Genomic DNA, 21,616 nt, shown 5'->3' on the forward strand with positions numbered 1-21,616 from the left:
GTGTGTATGTGAGTGTGTGAGAGTGTGTATGTGAGTGTGTGTGAGAGTATATATGAGAGTATGTATGAGGGCATGTGTGAGTGTATATGTGAGAGTATGTATGTGTGTGAGTGTGTATGTGAGTGTGAATGAGAGCATGTGTGAGTGTATATGTGAGAGTATGTATGTGTGTGAAGATGTATGTGAGTGTGTATGAGAGCACATGTGAGTGTATATGTGAGAGTATGTATGTGTGTGTGAGGGAGTATGTAAGTGTGAATGAGAGCATGTGTGAGTGTATATGTGAGAGTGTGTGTGTGAGTGTGAATGAGAGCACATGGGAGTGTGTATGTGAGAGTGTGTGGGTGTGTATTTGAGTGTGTGAGAGAGTGTTGTGTGTGTGTGGTGACCAGAGGCCAATGTCAGGTGTCTTCCTCAATTGCTCCCTACTCTGTATTTAGGCCAGGTCTGTCCCTGACCTAAAACTCGTCCCTGTGGCTAAACTACCAGAGCCCTGACCTCTCTGCCCCTCGAGCACTGGAGTTACAGATACACACCACCACATTCAGCTTTTTACTAGGGTGCTGGGGATCTGAACCCGGGTCCCCAAGCCTGAAAGGCCAGCACTGTTTTGACGGAGCCATCTCTCACCATCAGCCCCAACTGCACCACAGACCTAGAAACCAGAATCTGTTTCCTATTGTAAAAAATAAAATAAAGTACCACAATTTAGCAACTGGACACATCATAAATTTATCCTTTTACAGTCCCGGATATCAGAAGCCAGAAATCAAAGGGCTGTCAGGGCTGAGCTCCTTCTAGGGCAGTGTTTCTCGGCCTTCCGGAAGGTGCGACTCCTTAACACTGCTCCTCATTGTGTGGTTACCTCCAACCACGCATTTATTTTGTTGCTATTTCATAACTGTAGTTCTGCCATTGTTGTGAATTGTAACCATCTGCTGTGTAGGATATCTGATATGTCCCATGGGTCGAGAACCACTGTTCTGGAGCTTCCCAGGAGAGTACATTTTTTTTTTTTTTGTCTTCTGGAGGCTGCCTGCATCTTTGGACTTGTGTCTACTCCTCACCTCCTCGGACTCTGACCCTCAACACATCGGTGGGGCTGCTTTCACCGGGCGAGGTAACATTCTCATGGGTTCTAGGGGCATGGAGTGGGACGGTGCTAGCCCGGCAATCCCACAACCAAACCAACACTACAAACACCAGATCACTTCCTCGCTGTGCCTTATCTGGCATATGTAGGGCCGGCTCAGCCCAACCTTGCACGGTTCCCCACCCCATCTCTCCCCTTCACTGACCTCCACCTCCCCCAGCCTCTGTGCCCTGACTATCCACAGCTCATTGGCCTTTATCTGTGGTTCTTAGAACAACCTCCTCCAGTGCCTCACACGGCCGGTCCATGACAGAGAGGACCGCAGTCCTGTTGTTAGAGTCATCTGAGGTCATCTCACATCAGTAAGTGCACTCAGGGACAGAGTTCAATCTGTCTTGTTACTCCTGCTTTGCCGGAACACTGACTATGACCTATAGTATTTGTTGGAGGAATAAACTGTCTAACAAATGCACACCCCACAACCCATTTGCTTTTATAATCCATATATTTATGTAAATACTCTTTAAAACTCATCAGTATTTTCATCCTGCATCAGTATCCAGGATAACATTAAGCAAGATGAAATGCATTAAAAACAACTATAAAGCCTACAAAATATTGAAGGGAGGGGAGGAGGTGGAATAGGGGGATAGAGCTAAGAAAATTATGGATCACATAATTACTATGTATGAAGACTTATGACATTAATTACAGTTGGTTCTAAACTCAATATGACTTTTAGTGGGATAAGGCTTCCAACAAGCAGACCTTCATGCTTGAGGTTTTAAAGCAAAGAGGAAAACTACTTCTTGGATTCTCTCTGTGTGTATTTGTGTCTCTGTCTTTCTGCCTCTCTCTCCATGTGAGAAAGTGTGTGCGTGCGTGGGGGTATGTGCTCGCACAAGTGTGCAGTTGCTTGAGCATGTCCGCGAGAGGGCATATGTATCCAGAGGCTAACACTACAAATCTTCCTCTACTGCTGTCCACTGTGGCTTTTGAGATGTAGCCACTCACTAAACCTAGTGCTCACCCATTGGCTGGGCTGACTGGCCATGGTCTCTAGGGCTCCACCTGTCTCCACCTCCCTCCACCTCCCTCCCATCACAGGTTAAGCGTGTGCACCATTATTCTTGCCTTTTTGTGGGAGTTCTGGGATCCAAACCCAGGTGCTCACAACTGTATAGCAAACATTTTATCAACTGAGCCATCTCCCCAGTCTCCCTGGATATACTTTAAAAATTGAGACATAATTATTGTAGATATTTATGGGCAATTATTCAATATCTGTATCTACATACAATATATAATGATCAAGTCAGAGTAATTAACATTTCCTTCTCCTTATATATTCATCATTCCTTTGAACATGAGGGTGACCTTTGAACTCCTCTCTGCTGCAAGCTCTTTATGAAATACGTAGAAGCTGATTGACAGCTCTGGTCATGGTGCTAGAGAATCCTGGAGTTTACCAAAATTCATCCTATCTCCCTCCACCCTTCCTGGTGTCCTATACCTTATCCTGTGTAACACTTCCAGTGTTCACATATGAGAACATGAGGCATTATTCTGTGTTGGTTTATTTCACTTAACATCATGCCCTCCAGTTCTATTGGATACACTTTATTAACGAAAACACCCTGCATTACTCATGGCAGCCTATGAGCCAGACCCTGTAGCGAGAGCTTTATATAAAATACCCCCTTCAGTCTCCAAGGGCTTGCTATAGAACAGGCACTATTACCACAGAGAACTGTAGTTGAAATAACACAACTTGTTCAAGTTTATAGACTAGATATGTGTAGCCGTGAAGAGTCATGCTGTGAGAGCCTCAGTGTCACACTGACTGAAGACCCCACTCTACCAGTTTTAACTCATTACTCTGGGTACACCATGAGCCCATGAGAAAGCATCCACCTGCTCTTCAGAGACTGTGGGGTTAACAGGCTGAAGGGCCCTGAGCTCCCGGGGGCTGCATATAACCCAAGAGCCAGAAATGAAGCCCAGTGCACTGCGGCGGAGTAACCCTTACACGGTGAACGTGTATCACTCGCATTGGTCGATAAAGAACTGACTGGCCGGTAGCCTAGCAGGAAGTAGAGGTGGGACAGCCAAACTGAGAACCCCGGGAGGAAGACGGGCAAGAGCAGCGGAGTCGCTACGAGACACAGAGGGAGCAAAACATGCTGGAGGACAGGTAAAACTGTGCTGATAGTTTGTTTACGATCTAACAAATAAAGCTTGCCTGAAGATCAGAGGGCAAAAATAGCCACACTAGTTAGCCACAGAGGCCAGGCAATAGTGGTGAACACCTTTAATCCCAGCCCTTGGGAGACATAGGCAGAAGGATCTCTGTTAATTCAAGGCCACCCTGAGCTACACAAAACTGATGCAGTCTAAAAGAGAAACAGAGCTCACACAAAGGAGGTCTCAGCACTTGGGACCCCACACCCTTTAATTCCAGCACTGGAGAGGAATATAAGGCAGGAGGAGACAGCGCTCAGTGCAGTCTGAGGTTTGGTGGAGACAGATGCAGTCTGATGACAGGATTGCCCCTTTGGTCTGAGCATTGGTAGAGGTGAGAACTCTCTAGTGGCTTGGCTGCTTTGCTTCTCTGATCTTCAGCTTTAATCCCAATATCTGTCTCTGGGTTTTTATTATTAAGACCAACTAGAATCTGTACTACATAAAGCTAGGAGCCACAAGGCAATACATAGATTAATAGAAATGGGTTAATTTAAGTGGTAAGCACTAGTTAGCAATAAGCCTGAGCCATTGGGCGATTATTTGTAATTAATATTGAGTCTCCACATCAGTTATTTAGGAATTGGTGGGCGGGACAGAAACTTCTGCCTACAGTGTGCTCCTATAGAATGTGCTACTTAGCTTCAGAACTACGACCATTCTCAGGAATCTGGCTTTTATTTTTTGGCATTTCCAATGAGTGTAAACCTTGCCTCTGTTCTTCTGCTAGCTCTTCCCATAATTATTTTATTTCAAAACCAAAGATACATACTTTACTTCAGAAATAAATATAATCCACTCCAACACTGTAAAGATATCTAGTAAAAAGTAGGTCTCCTTTCTATTCCATTCTAGATGTCCTTTAATATAGACAACAGCTGTCAAACACAGACGTGTACACACACACACACACACACACACACACACACACACACACACACACACACCAGAGGAAAAGGAATGATAAGACCAGATGGTTACTTCAGACAGTGGAGTTGGAAGGCTGGGTACCTAGAGACCATGGGAGAGGCTTTTAAAGGTTTCTCAGAAATCCTAATTGGATCCCAAATGTGTTCCATGGCAACTGAAAAAACTTATGAAATATTTAAGGGGGGATGGGACAGGGCAAATCCATGATCCTGGCTGCAGCAACAGGGGCTGCTGAAGCCATGGACAGGTTGTGGTCACCCAGCTGTGAGAGAGAGAGGAGAGAGCACTGCCGTGTCTTAGGAAACGGGCAGAGGAAGCCCTGTCATGGGTGTCAGCATCCCTGCATGTACAGCGGAGGCCATCCCCTTCTGACGTGTCAGGAAACTGTTTTTATCTGGAGATATTACATCTTTTCATACTTGGTTATCTCATTCCTGTTATCCAATATCTCATATGTGTGTGTCCTGCTCTCTGGTGGCACTGGACATCCATTTAAAGATTGAGATTTGGCAGGTTCCACATACAAGGGCCCGTTTTTTATTTCCCCTGACTACCAGCACATTTTCTTACATTGGGATATGCAGCCACCTGCAGTCAGGCTGTGTTTGAGCAGCACAGCAAGCACAGAACTGAAATACGCCTACGCTGCTCGTTTTGCTGACTTGTGCATCTGCCTAGGGAAGACCCAGCCCACCCGGCCTTGGACCCAGAAGGGAGACCCTCGTGGCACACAGCGATTCCCATCGGCTCAGAGCCACACAAGAAAGAAACAAAAGCGTGTTTATCCACTGTGTACCACTGAGGTCTGGGGGCTGTTGTGCAGTACATGATCCTGTAATTTCCACTGAGGGATGCAACAAAATGTTTGAATTTTAAAGACACCTCCATATGTCTGACAAATGCATATATAGGGAACCATCACCCCTAGCAAGACACAGAAAGTTACCTGCTGGCGCTTCTGAGTTCATCTCTACCATGTTCCAAGAAGCAAACCCTGATGGACAACTATCCTGGCGGCTAAGGATGCACACCATGTGTTCTGAGGTTGCAGGTTACAGGGACCAGCCAAAGCGCAAACCCTGATGGACAGCTCTCCTGGCAGCTTAGACACCACACCATACGCTCTGAGGTTGGAGGTCACCAGGAACTGACCAAATCCAGCCAGCTGCCTGTTTTCATATGATCTCTGATCTAAGAATTTTTTTAAAAAAATAAATGATTGAAAGAAAAAGGAATATTTTATGGCATGTGAGAATTAAATACAAATTTCAGTGCCTGCAATGAAGTTTCCTTGGCATGCTGTTCCCCCACTCATTTACATACTGTCTGTGGCTGCTTTTATACTGCAGCTGCTGGGATGAATAGTTGCCTGTGAAAGTACATGTCCACAAAGCCTAACGCATATATGTTGTGACTATTGCTATGGTTTGCATGAGTGTCTCCTCAAGGCCAGTGTGTTAAAGGTTCTAGCCCATGGCACTACTGGGGGATGGTGAACTCTTTACGAGGTAGAACCCAAGCCGGAAATGTTTCTGGTCAAGGCATGCCCTTGAGAGGAATATTGGGACCCTGCCTTACCTCTTCTTCTTTGTTCCCTAGATCCTTTGAAGGGAGTAGCTGGTTGTCTTGGGTATTCCTGCCATGGTGTTCTTTTGATCTTACCAAATCTAGCCATGGACTGAAACTTACAAAGTCAGGAGTTGTAGAAGTTTTTCCTCTTTTTATGTTGAATGTTACCATGGTGGGAGGTCAACACAGCCGTTACAGGAAAAGCTCACTGGTCTTTGAGGGGGAACCCTGCCTCTGTCTCCACCGTAGGCTACAAAGTGCTGGAGTCAAGACTCAGGACAGATGAGTCTATCCTGACTGCACTTCTACAGGGCATTTATCTCATTCATCAGAACCACAGAAAGGGAAAATCTTATCAAACACACAGTTCAGAAAGTGAGAATCTCACACCTACTCAGGAAAAACAGTGCACTTGGATTTTAAAGAAAATTAAAGGTTAAGTAAGAGAGGAAGAAAGGAAGGGAGGAAAATTAAAGGTAAGTTACCATTCACACTTAATGACTATTGTGCCATTTTTATGAGGCTAGTGTCACAAAGAATTCTCATCACTGAAACAGAAGTATCAAGTTGTTAGTAGAAACAGGACAAAACTGAGTGCAGAGGAAATGGCCAGGAGCATGCCAGCATCCCACCAGTGAAATATAAGTAGGTAGTCAGAGCTCAACATAAACATGGTATTCAGTGGACAATTCAAGTCTCCCAGGGGCACATCAGGCGTCTCCAAAGGGACAACAACGACACCTTCTACAGAGGAGGGGACAACAGAGATACCTACTACAGAAGAGGGGGGCAATAGAAATACCTACTACAGAAGAGGGGGGCAATAGAAATACCTACCACAGAAGAGGGGGGCAATAGAAATACCTACTACAGAAGAGGAGGGCAATAGAAATACCTACCACAGAAGAGGGGGGCAATAGAAATACCTACCACAGAAGAGGGGGGCAATAGAAATACCTACCACAGAAGAGGGGGGCAACAGAGATACCTACCACAGAAGAGGGGGGAAAACAGAGATACCTCCTACAGAGGAGGGGACAGACAAGAGAGCTGCAGATCTGCAAAGTTTGTCAAGACTGACAGACATAGGTCAAGGCTAAGTTTCTCGAGGTCGCCATAGAAAACTCAAGGATTTTGTTCTCCATGTGTCAGCCATCCTTTAATAATTTTAAAAATATCACGTCAAAGAATATTGAATTATCGGGCAGTTGTGTCGGTCCGTGTCCTAAAAAATTTGGGGGAGGGGAGCTGGAGAGATGGCTCCAAGGTTAACAGCACTGATTGCTCTTTCAGAGATCCTGAGTTCAATTCCCAGGAAGCCACATGGTGGTTCACAAACATCTGTACTGAGATCTGATGCTCTCTTCTGGCCTGCAGGCATGCATGCAGAAAGAACACTGTATATATAATAAATAAATAAATCTTTAAAAGGAAAGAAAATTTTGTTCTTGTCATTGCTGTATGCACAAGCTCCTCATGAAGGCTCTGAACCTCTCTTTCCCCAGCAACACACATGTGTACACATGTTCCAAAAAATGTGTCTCCTGGACTCCTAGTACAAGCAGGGATCTCAAAATAAGAAACTTTACTGGTGTGTGGGTAAACCTTGAAGAAGCTCTAGAATGGGCCATGAGCACCGTGGTAGTTTGAATGTAACTGACCCCCATAAGCTCATAGGAACTGGCACTATTAGGAGGTATGGCTTTGTTGGAGTAGGTGTGGCTTTGTTGGAGGAAGTGTGTCACTGTGGAGGTCGGCCTTGAGGTCTCATATATGCTCAAGTCACACCCAGTGTTTCAGACACTTCCTGTTGTCTGTGGGACCCTCAGCTCCTTCTCCTACACCATGTCTGCCTGCATGCCAACATGCCACACCATGATGAGAATGGACCAAAGCTCTAAAAATGTAAGCTACCCCAGTAAATGTGTTTCCTGGGCAGAATCAGGCAGATTTCTGTGAGTTCAAGGCCAGCTTGGTCTACAAACTGAGTTCCAGGACAGCCATGACTGTTAACACAGAGAAACCCTGACTTGAGAAACAAACAACCCACCCCTCCAGAAAACGACAAGTTTTAAAATTATAAACTAGCTTGCCCCAGAGAAAGAATGCAAGTATTTAACTAGATACCAACAAGTTGGTATTGCAGTATTGTGTGTGTGCATGTGTGTGTGCGCGTGTGTGTGTGTGCGCGCGCGCGTGCTGTCTGTTTACGCGGGTCTTCTTCTGAGAAACGAATCACACTGTGAGCATCTTTCCATGTCCTTCCTTACCTGCCTGCAATGAATTTACACAGATAAGAGCCCAACTGCAAGCCACGAGGCACCCCGCTCAGGAAGCAGTTCAGTTAACCTCACCAGCCATCTCATTTGTGGGGCTACCGTCACGGTGAAGACACTTGCCCACATGGAAGCCTTCCCAGCAGTTTCGGAAAGTTCCGATCCCTGCTTATCTCCAAGGACTCATCTGCCTCTTATCCGCTAAGCTTCGCTAAACTGCATCTCACTGTGGGGCCTAGCGGGGATTACTAACTGTCATGTAGCTTTTATCTTTCCACCTACCCGGCAGCAGGGAGGAGAGCACAAAATGTGACAGAATTATGAACCAAAAGTAGAGGATTCCCAAGGGGTGAATCCCTGTCTCCAGGGTACCAAGAGCATCCTACATAAAATGTAAAACGCAAATCTCAGGCTTTCCTGAAATTTCTCCTGCTTTTTTTCTGGGCTGAAAACATGAAAATGATAGGTATCTTTCAACTGCCAGACCTGACCATCAGAGAAAATCAAATGGTTAAAGAAAATGAAAACCATAGCATGAAATGCAGCCAAGTGAGGGAAAGCACACACACACACACACACACACACACACACACACGCATGTACAGGAACACATATGTACACACAAACAGGCAAGAATGCACATAAACGGTCACACACACACACACACACACACACACACACACACACACACACACACACACGGGGGGGCGGAGAGGAAAGAACAGGCTGCTGCCACCCTTCCTGAGTTTTCCGAGACAGACAGGATTGTTTTGGGGAGCAGTTCTAAACAGCACAGGAATTCCTGGAAGTTAACTAAGGAGAGAACAGTTTTATTTCCTGGGGTCATCCAACACTGCTTCTATTTCTAGGCATGTGTGTACACAGAGACTCACAAATAGTCCTGGTGACCTGTGGCAGCAGTGGTTGCCCAGGTGACCAGTCCTTAGCTTATTTCCCCAGGTCAGATTTCTTTTCCAGTCACCTCTGAGACCAGCAGAGTGACTGGCACAGTAAAACAAAAGGTTGTTTTTATGCCGCAGTGCCAAGAGGCCCAAATCTGCTTTTCTAAACATACATCCTTTAGAACTTTTTAATATCTTTGCTGTCCCCCAAGGATAAGTCCACACTTTCCTAAGCTGGCCTGTGAGCAGGAAATGCCACATATTTTAACAGTCCAAATAGGGCCATGCCTGAGAATGAAAGATGGAGCTACCAATAATGTTGTGACAGCAGCCATACGCCAGGACTGAGAGACCAGGCTTGCTCCCTAAGGGTCGACTTAGGCAGCCATCTCTAGCCACGCTTGCATGCTCCCGTCAAAAGGCGCCCCTCTGTCCGCATGCACAGGGCCCCCATCACAGCTGCAGTGTCTTGTTCTGTGCTTTGGCTTCCATCCACACATGTGCAAAGTCCCACTCAGGAACAAACTATCAGACTTTGCTCACTCACGGCCAGCCCCTCAGCCCCTCAGCCCCTCAGCCCCTCAGCTCCTCAGCCCCTCAGCCCCTCAACCCCTCAGCCCCTTAGCCCCTCAGCCCCTCAGCCCCTCAACCCCTCAGCCCCTCAGCCCCTCTGTGCTGACGGAGTATGTGCAACTTCAGCAACACTTTCAGATATTCACCTGAAGGCTTCTGCCTTTAACCTAGGTTTGCCACATGGGACTAATGCTACCCCTCAGTGCTCAGAGAGTGCTGCCAAGGAAGAGATTATAATGCATTTACCAAGGTAAGGCATCTAGGGACAGTGCTGTGAGTGAGGAGGATCACACACACACACACACACACACACACACACACACGCACGCACGCACGCACGCATGCACGTTCTAGACTCTTATCAGTAACCATGGGCTCAGATGTGCCCAATTCCAGAATTCTTCGTTTGAAAGGGGGAGTACTATGTAATATTGCTGGGGACGAGGGCTGGTATAACACCCCATAACCTCCCATGCTGCCATTTCTTCAGTAAAAATGTGTGAATATTTGCACCCAGGGACTAAAGAAGGCCATGAAACCATCTCATATCCCTTCAGGTCAGGCCCTTGCAAGCTCTTTAATACAGATCAGGTCAGAACATCTACCAAAGTGAGGAAGAAACTTGGGTTTTCAAGAGCTTTTGGATTTTAGAATTGCAGAAAAGTGAACTGTAGACTTGTACAATAGGCATCTCATAAACATGATGTTCCAGGCAGAGTTCCACCTTTATAGTACACCGGGCAGTATATACATACTTGTGTAATATATGTAGCGCGTGTGAAATCTCAGTCCTCAAAGCGATCCTACAATGTGTCATTGTCATCTCTGGATAAGGAAACAAGGCGTAGGGTATTCAATGACCTCATGGAGAGTAGACAATACAGCCTAAAACCGATCACAAACTAGACGAATCGTGAACGCCCATGTGCTACCCAGAGAGAAGTGAGTAGTCACAGCTGGGCACGCATTTGCTAAGGTGGCCTGGTGAGTCCTGTTGGACTGCCTGACTCAGCGCCCCTTTTCCAGCATTGCTTCTGAACAGCCTTGGTGTTTATGGACAGAACAGTAGCGTGTGGACTTCCTGTCTAGTCACAGACAGCAAGGAGAGGGCCAGGTTCAGACCGAAATCATGGCTACAACAATCCCCGGGGGGAGTTGGGACCAGGAAGCACAGTCATCCTCTTTCGGTGTATCTGGATTGTAAAATGTAAATGAGGCCCAGGGGGAATTAGAAGACAGTCACACACTTCCTACAGTTGCAGTGGATAGCAGAATCAAAACATCAGCGTGTTATCAGCCAAGGAACGCGAGGGCAGCCCAGAGAGAACAGCACACTGGCCTTCAACCAATTAGTGACAGGAACTGAAGTAGAACCGAAATGAATTTTACATGGGCTGCTTGAGTTTAACTCCAACAAATTCGTATCATAAACCGAACTATTGTGAGGAACCATCAATATAAACACTAAAGACAGGAATAACATCTCTATATGCACAGCCAGCCATTCTGAAACACTTCCAACATGGCCACCCAGGCTCATGATTGTGAGTTGCAGGAGATTGACTCCATCTGCACACAGACAATAAGTGCCTGATTACATTGCTCAAGGGTGGTTTTTCAGAACACAGTCCCACCAACGTCTTGCCCCTCTGCTCAAAGTCGAGGTTATAGATCTTATGAAAGCTGCACTTGGCAGCAGCTTTGCAGATCAGTGGAATGCATTTGGATATCAAGAGCGAAAAGAGCCCTACTAAGGGGATTTTCTCAGCAGGAGGCAGAAGTACTCAGTGGTCTTCTGGTGGGAATATGGAGGGCCTGTGAGGGTGCATTCACTAACCTTTATCCCTTCTCTTCTCGTTAACATCGTCCTAGTTTCACTCAGGACACTAATAGGCCTCGTGCGATCCACTCTTCTTGGCTCCTTTGAAGTCAGAGATGGCCATGCATGTACAACGGCTCTGATGAAAGAAAAACCCAAATAAAAGTCTGATTTGTCATTTCTGAATAAAAGAAAATACAGTTGATAAGGGAAACCCTTCCCACACTCTTCAACACAGACCTGATGAGTAGGCCTTAAGCTACCTGGTGTCACCATGGCAACAGAAGACAGCCTGCTAAGTGGCTCTGATGAGGACCTGAGCTAGCCTACCTCTAGATTTGGTATCGTGTTAGACAAACACATCTCTGCTTATTTCAGCCACCGTTTTTGAGTTTTTCTGTTATTTGCAACCAAACATTCCTAACACCGTGTCCAGGAGAGAAGGTTGTACTTGAAAATCTGAACCTTAGGCAACATCACCATTGAGACCGAGAAAGCTCCACAATTAGTAATTTGTGCGAGCACCAGGAAGCAACCAGTCTGCCAGACGGTGCCGCAGAATATGGACCGTCATGGGATGCCAAACCAGGATGTTGTTCCAGTACGTGCTCTCCATCTTCTTTCTCACCAGCCGAATCCTGAATGTACTCCCACGTGGTACCCACAAGTCCTTTCCAGTCTTACAGTAAGCCCCATTTCAGATACCTGGGCCAAGACCAGTGAAAGATGGGAAGTTAATCTAGGCCCTGCACATTGTGTAGACCCACCCAAGAGGCAGGAGATTTCCACAGGGAACACAGATTGGCCTGTGAGTGACTGACCTTAGGATGTGTTCACTTACATTATCAGAACCTTTAGGCCTCTTCGGTCCTCTGTAAAGTCTTTACTTGTAAACAGTGAACTTTACTATATGTATACATAGTACACTCATGCATGCATACATACATACATACATGCATACATATGTGTATGCACACATGGACATTTATTGTGTATTGTGTTATGTGGTGGATGTACATGTTCATGTAGGCTGTCCCAGTTAGCTATTGCTATGATGAAGCACCTTGGGTAGGAAAGGATTTATTTGGCTCACATGTCACAGTCCATTGAGGGAAGTCAAGGCAGGAACTCAAACTGGCCAGGAACCTGGAGACAGAGGCTGATGCAAGGGCCATGGAGGGGTGCTCCTTATTGGCTTGTTCATCATGGCCTGCTCAACCTACTTAGTTATAGAACCCAGGACCACCAGCCCATTGGTAGTTCCACCCACAATGAATTGGGCCCTCCCACATCAATCACTATTTAAGAAAATGCCCTACAAGTTTACCTACAGTTCAATCTTATGGAGATAGATTTTTGCATGTGTGTGTGTGTGTGTGTTTGTGTGTGTGTGTGTGTGTGTGTGTGTGTGGAGGCCAAAGGTCAATATCAGATGTCTTCTTCAATAACTCCATTTTTACTTATTTTTAAAAAGATTCTGTGTGTATGTGTTTGTGTGCATGTGTTTGTGTGTGTGTATGTATGATTGTATGTGTGTGTATGTATGAGAGTGGGTGTGTATATGTGTATGTATGTGTGTGTATGAGAGTGTGTGTATGCGTGTATGTGTATGTGTATTGTGTATGTACGTTGTGTGTATGTCTGTGTGCTTGTATGAGTGTGTCTGAAGGAAGAGGATGTCAGGTCCCCTGGAACTGGAGCTGTAGGAGGCTGTGAGAGAGAAGCCTGTTGTGGGTACCGGGAAATGAACAGTCCTCTGTAAGAGCAGCAGCTTCTCTTAAGCTCTGAGCTATCTCTCCAGGTCCGCACCTTTGTTTCCGAGACAGGATTTCTGACCAAACATGAAGCTCCTGAGTTTGGCTAGGCTGGCTGCCCAGTGAGCTTCAGGGATTTGCCTGGCTCCAGCTGGCTCCAGGGCTTGGGTTGCAGGCTATTATTATTTTTTAAAGAAGACAAAATGAGTAAGAGTCCCCACATTACAGTTTAGATCTCTGAGAGCAGGGTACATTTAGAAACTATAAATGGTTCATGAAGGCCTAATATGAAATTACATAGATTAGCAGGGGAGCATTTCTTAGATCATATATCAAAGTGTGTATGACTTTCTTTCCAGCAGCAGCTAGGAGCCACCGAGGGAGTACAAACATGAGGCTGCCACAGCCAGACCTTTTATTTAGAGAGATCACAGGGCTGCTCTATGGGAATGCACACTACAAGGTGGCAGAAGGCCAGTACCACTGGTAAGAAACGATGCAGGCCCAGATTAACGCCACGGCAGAAGGCAGATTGCAGAGTCTTAGGAGGTTTTAGCAAGAGGGTTTAGTGACAGATTGGATCTAAAGGGTGAAGAGCCAGGAATTAAAGAGACTCCCAGATCTGATGGGTGGTTCATGGTGCTGCCCACTGAAGCAAAAATGCAAGACGGTCAGGAGAATGGAGGTGCTGGGGATGACAGACGACCCTGTGCACTATGGGTCAGTTCCTGGAAGTGATGGGTCTCAGACAAAGGGTCAGGCATCCGATCTGAGCAGTGACTATTATGATTGCAACTAACAGCAGAAGCCATAGGCTTCACCGAGATCATCCAATGAAAATGCATAAAGCAGTAAGATGCATGGCTGGAGCCTCAGAATCAGGGGTGGTGCAAACAGCAGATCCGTGAAGGAGAAAACGAATGTCCAGAGAGGCAGGAAGAAAGCCACGACGGAGGTGCTGCCGCAGTTTAGCATGAAATGTCTCCTACGCATGGATGCGCAGTAAGCCTTGTTCCCTTGTCGAGTGCTGCTATACAGGGGGAGGCTCTAGAAACTCAAAGCAGGAAGGACCTAGCTGGAGGAAGGAGGTCACATCCTTGGAGGTTACATCTCATCCCCGAATTCTGCCCTCAAGCTCCACTTCCTGTCTGAGAGGGAGTTCACAGTCTTCTCTGCACACATCCCCAGTGCACCTTTCGTTAGCCCAGATCCAAGGCTGTGGACTGAAATCTCTGCACCCATGCACCAAAACACACCTTCAGGTTGTTTGCCCATAACTACCGAACAGTACTTAACACGGGTTGGGTAGGCGACCTGGGTGGGCAGCCTAACCAGCAGCAGCTCTGGAAGGACTGGGTGCTGACATCCTTGGTGTCACAGAGTTCTGCTCATGTGGCCCTTGGCATCACTGACCAATGAGTGGTTAGGATGCTAAGGATAGAGGCCACCTTGAGCTTGAGTTCCTGAAGGGCGTGGTGAGCCAGACCACTGAGTCACAGCATGTCACCTGTCCCCATATTACAGTTCGATCTCATGCAGTAGAGTCGTCACCTCCAGGCTGTGGTAGAACCTTTAACAGGTGAGGCCCAGTAGGAAGTATCCGGACCCCAGCCTCCCCTGTCTTGTTACTCCCGGCCAGCAAGTGGTGACAACCTTTGCACCATCATACTCCCGACCCGACATCACCTCTCAGAGACCCCCAAGCCACAGAACCAAATGGCCACGCATGGAAGCCTCTGAAGCTATGGACTCGGATAAGCTTTTCCTCATTGATTTATCTCAGTTGGTCTGCTGAAGCGTCAAGGACGGAGTGACAGACCCTGCCAGAGAAGAGGGGAGGGGGACAGAGAGGCAGGGAAGGCAGCCACACTGGTGAGTGATTCTTTTATGCTATGGCTGGTCCTAGTCAGTGTGTCTTACTTAGAAATATGAAATCCCAAAATATATCCGAGACAGACAAAAGGCTGCTTTACCTGACCGGATGAAATGTGTGCTAAATGGAGATATAAGGGGTGGCTGTGGGGACTCATCAGGAGGGGGAGGTTAATTTTGGCTGGGCTGAAGTCCTGCTTCTAGAAGAGAGGTCGCAGCTGAGCTGGCACTTTAAGGACTTTTGTGTTTGTGGGGGTGCACGCTAGCTGAAGGAAGAGAGCCAGCAAAGGGAGCATTAGGAAAGTGGGGACAGTCTGGCTTCTGTCCCTACTCAGCAGGTTAACTCTGTGTGTCCCCCTTCTCTCTAGGGACTCCAGGAAACCTTCCTGCCCTGCTGCAGTACCCCAGCCACCCCACCACGGCCCCTCCCACTCTCTGTGGAAATGAAGCGTTGATTGGTCTGCATCCTCACTGGCAACTGTGTTTCTTTGTACAAAGCCTCGGCCAACCAAGAGCTCAGTGCCGTTTCCCCAGCTCACAACAGCAACACTATTCAGGCAGAGACTCTAGTGGAGGCGGAGCACCCGAGACCCAGGAGGGAGGCAGCATTTGCTTTATAGACCAGGAGCTGGGGTGGGGGGCCCAGGTGTCGGATGCACTGATGGTTAAGCTCGGTGTGGTGACTCACAAGCGTGGGGACACTGGAACTTTTTAAAAGTTACAGTGAAACAGGCACAATCTAAAGTTTAGCACTTTAGGGTCTGGGCAGATGGCTCAGTGGTTAAGAGCACTGGCTGCTCTTCCAGGGGACTCAGATTCAATTCCCAGCGCCAACATGATTGCTCACAGTTGTCTGTAACTCCAGTTCCAGGGGATGCGACACCCTATCCTGGCTTCCTAACATACCAGGCATGCACGTGGTGCACAAACATATGTGCCCGCAAAATTCCCAAACACATAAAATAAATTTTAAAAATAACGTTCAGTATTTTAACCATTCTTAGGCACAGGTGTCCATGGCACAGAGTCCATTTACATTGTTGGACTATGGTCAATGCCACCCATCTCCAGAACTTATCCTGTACCCCACAGAAGCCCCACATCCATCCATCAAGCAGCGTCCCTAGCTCCCTCCCCATGGCAACCACCGCTTTATTTGTTCCCATCAGCGTTGTTACTCTAGGTGTTCTATATAGTGGGATCACATGGCATTTGTTCCCCTGGGAATGATACGCACTTTAACGTGCTTTAAGCTAGCCAACACACTGCTAACCTATTTCCATGGGTGTGGATGGGAACAGAACCTGTATTGGTTGCTGGATGAGACAGAATTCTCGGGCTGGAATAAAGTTTTGGGTTTCTTCCGCTATCCTGCCTAGGACAGAGGAGGGGCTCAAACGAAGAGTGGGTTCATTGTAGAAATAAGAGGCTATGCTAGCTTTGTAAATGAGAGCGAACTTTCTGTTCCCGTTAAACGACGAATTGTTACTGCACACCTACTAGGTGCTGGGTCCTCTGCTCTTGTCATAGTCCCAACAGCTCTGTGTAGAAGAGATACTAACAGTCCCCTATTATGGGGATAGGCAGGCACAGGCAGGCGCACAGCCTTCTTGTAGTCACACAGACAGCAGCAGATCTTTGGTCCCTTAAAGGAACTCACAGACCAATGGGGCACAAAATACATAAAGAGAAGACGTGGATGACACCATGTACTACGTGCAAGTGCAGAGATGCAAGTGTAACTGAGATCCAGCCTTGACAAGCATTTTCCTGGAGGAAATGATGATGCCCATGACTTATTTTTTAAGGCATTATGACTGGGCAACAAAATGCACAGATGTTAACTATGCTAACAACCACGCGCACCTGTGTAGCTACCTCCAAAATCAAGACTGGGAGCTGGAGTGATGGCTGAGCTTCTAAGAATACTGATTCCTCCAACAGAGGATGCAGGTTCAATACCCTGCACCCACATGGCCGCTCACAACTAAAGAGCCCTAGCCAGTGCAAGCAAGCCTTGCCCTTCCCCTGTTCCCTCAGCCTTGCTAAGAATCATTGGATTACATTCCTAAAGCTAGCCACCAACGTCTAGTCCATTACCTGAGGACTGACCGCCAAGATCCAGCTATCAAAATATTGAAGGTCAGCAATCAAAAGCCCCCCTTTGGCTCACCTAATTAACATGCCTAATTAAAGCTAAACACCTCATCCTAACACAGGGTTTTCGCTTTTATCTTTCTAAACCACCATTTGCCTATGGGCCATGTCTGTCTCCTCTCTATCCCCTTCCCCTTCTTCCTCATCCTCTATGTCCTGTCTTTGTTCCTTGTTCCCTGCCCTCTGTCCCTCTGGGGCAAACACATCTCCCTTGTGCTAAGAGCTTGATCTTGGGGGTATCCTTTCAACAACCATCTGCAGCTCCAGTCCTGGAGGGCCCAACGCCCTCTTCTGGCCTCCATGGATACTACACACACGAGTTGCACAGACCTCCCCCAAGCAAAACACCCATGCGCATATAAAACAGGACTAGAAAATTCCCTTGTGCCTCCTTCCTATCAGTAGCTCTCCCTCTCCCAGTTTCTCTTTCTTAATACAATAAATTGGTTTTTTGTGCTCTTCTGCCTCATGAAAACAGACTCTTTGGAATGTGTGCTTTTGTGAGTCTTAATTAACTCAGAGCTGGCTAGGCAAAGGTGTGGTGTGGAAACAGAGGTGACGAGAAGCCTGGTGAATGGAAGCCGGAGCCTGGAGAACTGGGCAGGAAGCTACAGGGGTGCAAAGAAGGACAGGCAGACAAGCCAATCATGCAGGGTTTCACTTTTATCTCACGGGCAAAAGACTTCCACAAGTCTTCAAACTGCTTCGCATGTACTGCGATCATACAACACTCTGCATGCCACCCTATTTCAAACACAAAAATCTGAGGTTGCGGGCAACCATAGCCTTAGATCTATAGATAACCACGTTGAGGCTCAGAAAAGGTAAGTAAAATGTCTTAAGAGATGGGCTAGGAATCAAATCCAGCTTTGCCCCGCCCCGCCCTTACCCGCCCTTCCCACCAGTAGAAAGCTTCTTTCAAAGGTAATGGGTGTGTGGATCTGCCCTAAGCTCCGAAGATCTTCACTGGAAGACAGTGAGGGGGCTGCAGGGGTGAGGGGCTGAGAAGTTGTGGACGGCAGGCAGGGGTCAGCCCCACGGGAAGTTTTGAAGGCTGGGGGGCTGCACGTCCAGAGTGCACGCTAAGGAATCCCGCATTTCTGACAGCCCTGCCTCTGTTGTGAGGGTGATGCCAATGACTCAACTGGATGTCCCCAGAGAGTGAGGGGTCTGGCTTGCTCATGAGGAGCAGATTTAAAAGATGTAACCATTATTCTCCCGAATTCCCCTAGCAGTCAAGGTCACACCTGATGCATACTGTCTATATACGGGGTTTAAATTATTTTCTAGTAACCAAGAGTATTCTGCAATCTCGAGAACAGATTTTTTAAATCCTCGGGATTACCAAAATATAGATTTTCTATTTTGATGATTTTAAAACCAATTTACTTTCTTACTTCTCCCACCTCTCCCACCCCCACCCCTCTCCACTGTGGGGAATCAGACCTGGCGCCATACATGCTGTGCAAACATTCCTTCACCGAGTCACATCTTAAATCTTATTTTTCTCCCAGATAGTCTCTGCTGGCCTGGAATAAGCAATATTCCCATCTCAGCCTATTGGGTAGTTGGGAGCTGCAGACATATGCCACAACACCAGGTTCACATCTTATTTTATTTTATTTTATTTTTGAGACAGGGTCTTCTGTGTCCCAGGCTGGCCTTGAACTCACTATGCATCCAAAGATGACTCTGAACCCCTGATCTCCCTACCTCCACCTTCCCGTACGTACATCATCACCACACTACACTCACGCCGCACTGGGGACTGAACCTAGGGCATCTTGCATGCCAGGCAAGCACTCCATACAACCGAGCCACATCCCAGCCCCCATGTGTCCTTCCCTTACTGTCCTTCTCTAATGAACCGAGAATAGCCGCAAACTTAAATCCACTTCTGGACTTAAACTCTGCTCTAAAATGTGGCAAAAAGTAATATTGAAGAAAGGAAGGGATAATAATTTTTAATTTATTCATTTTGTTTTTATGTATGTACGTTTTTATGTGCACCATATCTGAGCAGGTACCCGAAGAGGCCAGAGGGCATTGTGTCTCCCGGAGCTAGAGTTACAGGCTGTGAGCTTCCATGTGGGTGCTGGGGACCCTGGTCCTCTGCAGAGGCAGTAAGTGCTCTTAGACACTGAGCTGTCCCTCCAGCTCCCAAATGATATATTCTAAAACGATTTTTTGAGGTTATAATATAGTTACATAATTTCTTCTCTCCTTTTCCCACCTCCAAGCTCCCCATATACCCTTCCTTGTGCTCTTTCAAATTGGTAGTCTCTTTTGTCATTTATTGTTGTTACTTACACATATGTATTTGCATATACATACATATTCCTAAATATGTAAATATGATCTGCTAGTCTGTTTATTTTACTTTGAATGCATGTTTTCAGGGCTGATCATTTGGTACTGGCTAACTAATTGGTGTACTCTACCCCGAGGAAGACGATTTCTCCTGTTCTCAGCATTCCTTGGCTGCCTGCCGCTCTTTATGTGGGGTTGAGGACTTAGGGGCTTTCCCTGTCCACAGTAGCATGTCCCAACTGTCACAGCTACAGAACAAGTCCCTCACCTAAGGCTCGGGGATCACTGAGGGGAGGAATTGAGGACAGAAGGGTGTTAAGAACTCCGAGACTGTCTCTTCTGACTGTCAAGAGCTGCAGTCGTGAACTCTCCCCTACACGACTGCATGATGATATTTTTAGGCCAAAACTTAGGTGGAGGGAGCTTGCTGGAGAAGGTGGATGCTCAGTGGTTAATAAAGCATTAATTGGGAAAGACTAATGACCCATGGTCAGAACCCTGCACCATGTACGAAGGCATCCATCCCATCATGGGGAGAGGCAAAGAAAGGGGTCGCCAGGAGCTTGCCATTAGCCCGTCTAACTGAAATGGCTAGATCCAGACTCAGAGAGGCGCTGTCTCAGAAAACAAAACAAAAACAAAACAAAACCAACAGGGGGAGGCATACTCAAAATACACGAGCATGTAAAAACAAGTTAGCACTTAACAAAAGATAAATAAAAATTATAAAAAGGTGTGACTTCACCTCTGTCACATAATTCAGTGTCAGGAGATTAACATTTATAAGGTCCAAGGCACTAGAGGAAAAAATGATTTGGTAATACAGAACACAGGAAAACAAACTGTGTTTTTGGAGTATGTAAGAGCCTATTAAGCTTTTCTAATCTTATTTAATGATATCTCTACTAGAAAAGAAGAATGCTAAAATCAGCTCTCAGTGTTGTTTTGAGAAGGGCTGAAATTGCTTTCACTGGCCTGGAAAGCACCCCTAATTTCCTTACCTATCACTACTTCCTTTGCAGATCTCTCCATCTATAGAGGTGCCCCCCACACACACACCACAAAGCCAGGTGAGCGTTCCTCGTATTCTAAGCCTGCCCTCATGGTGACACGGATCCTCTTTGTTGAAACTGCCTATGTATTGGCTGTTTCTTGACACTGGTCAACTCGAGTCAAAGGCTGTATCTTGTTCCTCTTTACATGCCTATTGCAGTGCTGGCAATGAATCCTTGTTCGATAACCGATGAATGAATGAATGAATGACTCTTCCACAAATACATGCAACCTCAAGTATTAGTTATGTACATGGAGACACACATTTACATCTGTCAAGGACAACAATGTGGTATGGAATGAGGAGGAGGACGCTAGGATGTGACAGCTGGAGAACATAGAGGTTCCATGTCCAAAGGCATGGATGCTGGTACCTGGACACCAGAGCCTGGCAGGGCTTGGAATGAGCTCCCTGCCACTCTCTCCTCTTGTGTATATAATGAAGAGTTGTGGACCCTCTAAATGATTTTCTGTATGCCTTGATATGAACTTTAGTGAGCTCTCACAGTTTTACATAAAATTGATGTATGCTCATTCCAAAAGAAAAATCTTCTTTTAAAAATGAAAAGGAGAAATCATCTAATGTATAACCCCATTACCCAGGGGTTTAGGACTCTAAATGAGGCTGACAGAGAAGCATTTGAACTTGTACTGTATAAGGCAATATAAAAACATAAAGGTCCATGTTTAACTTGGCAGTGTCCCCACAGAAATCAGTGCTATCTTAAGAAGTAGGTGAATTCTTTTATTTTGTAATGATTCATTTTCTCAAGATGTCTCTCCTGCCTTAATCCAGTATTCACAGCCAGTCCTCATCTCCTTTGAGAAGTTTAACACTTAATTAGTATCTTTTGCAAACAGAGGTTGCACGTAAAGTTCTTTGGGCCAACAAGAGAGAAAAGAAACATCAGCAGCCCCTGCTGCCTTATTCCCCTAGTGTCCCAGGGGTAGACCAGATGCCTGAAGCTGTAACAGCTCTTTTCAAATACAATGTGTAAGCTTTAGAGTGATTGTGGGAACAGCTGAGATACTAGTCTTGATGTAACCGAATCAGTCTTGTTATGTGA

The 21,616-nt window shown here is 46.4% G+C and overlaps 1 protein-coding gene across 3 annotated transcripts in view; it reads right to left on the reverse strand.

The window, feature by feature from the left end:
* Window positions 1-21,616, reverse strand: part of Tmcc3 (transmembrane and coiled-coil domain family 3) — a 260,794-nt gene that overhangs the window by 140,600 nt on the left and 98,578 nt on the right. For all 3 annotated transcript variants that reach the window (XM_040755007.1, XM_040755005.1, XM_040755008.1), the window contains one exon: window positions 11,422-11,542. In XM_040755007.1, the coding sequence (XP_040610941.1) occupies window positions 11,422-11,448 (27 nt within the window). In that variant the 5' untranslated portion in view covers window positions 11,449-11,542. The remainder of the gene's footprint in view (window positions 1-11,421; window positions 11,543-21,616) is intronic.

This window comes from Mesocricetus auratus, unplaced genomic scaffold, assembly GCF_017639785.1.
Source record: "Mesocricetus auratus isolate SY011 unplaced genomic scaffold, BCM_Maur_2.0 Super-Scaffold_100011, whole genome shotgun sequence".
In the NCBI taxonomy this organism is placed as follows: Eukaryota; Metazoa; Chordata; class Mammalia; order Rodentia; family Cricetidae; genus Mesocricetus; species Mesocricetus auratus.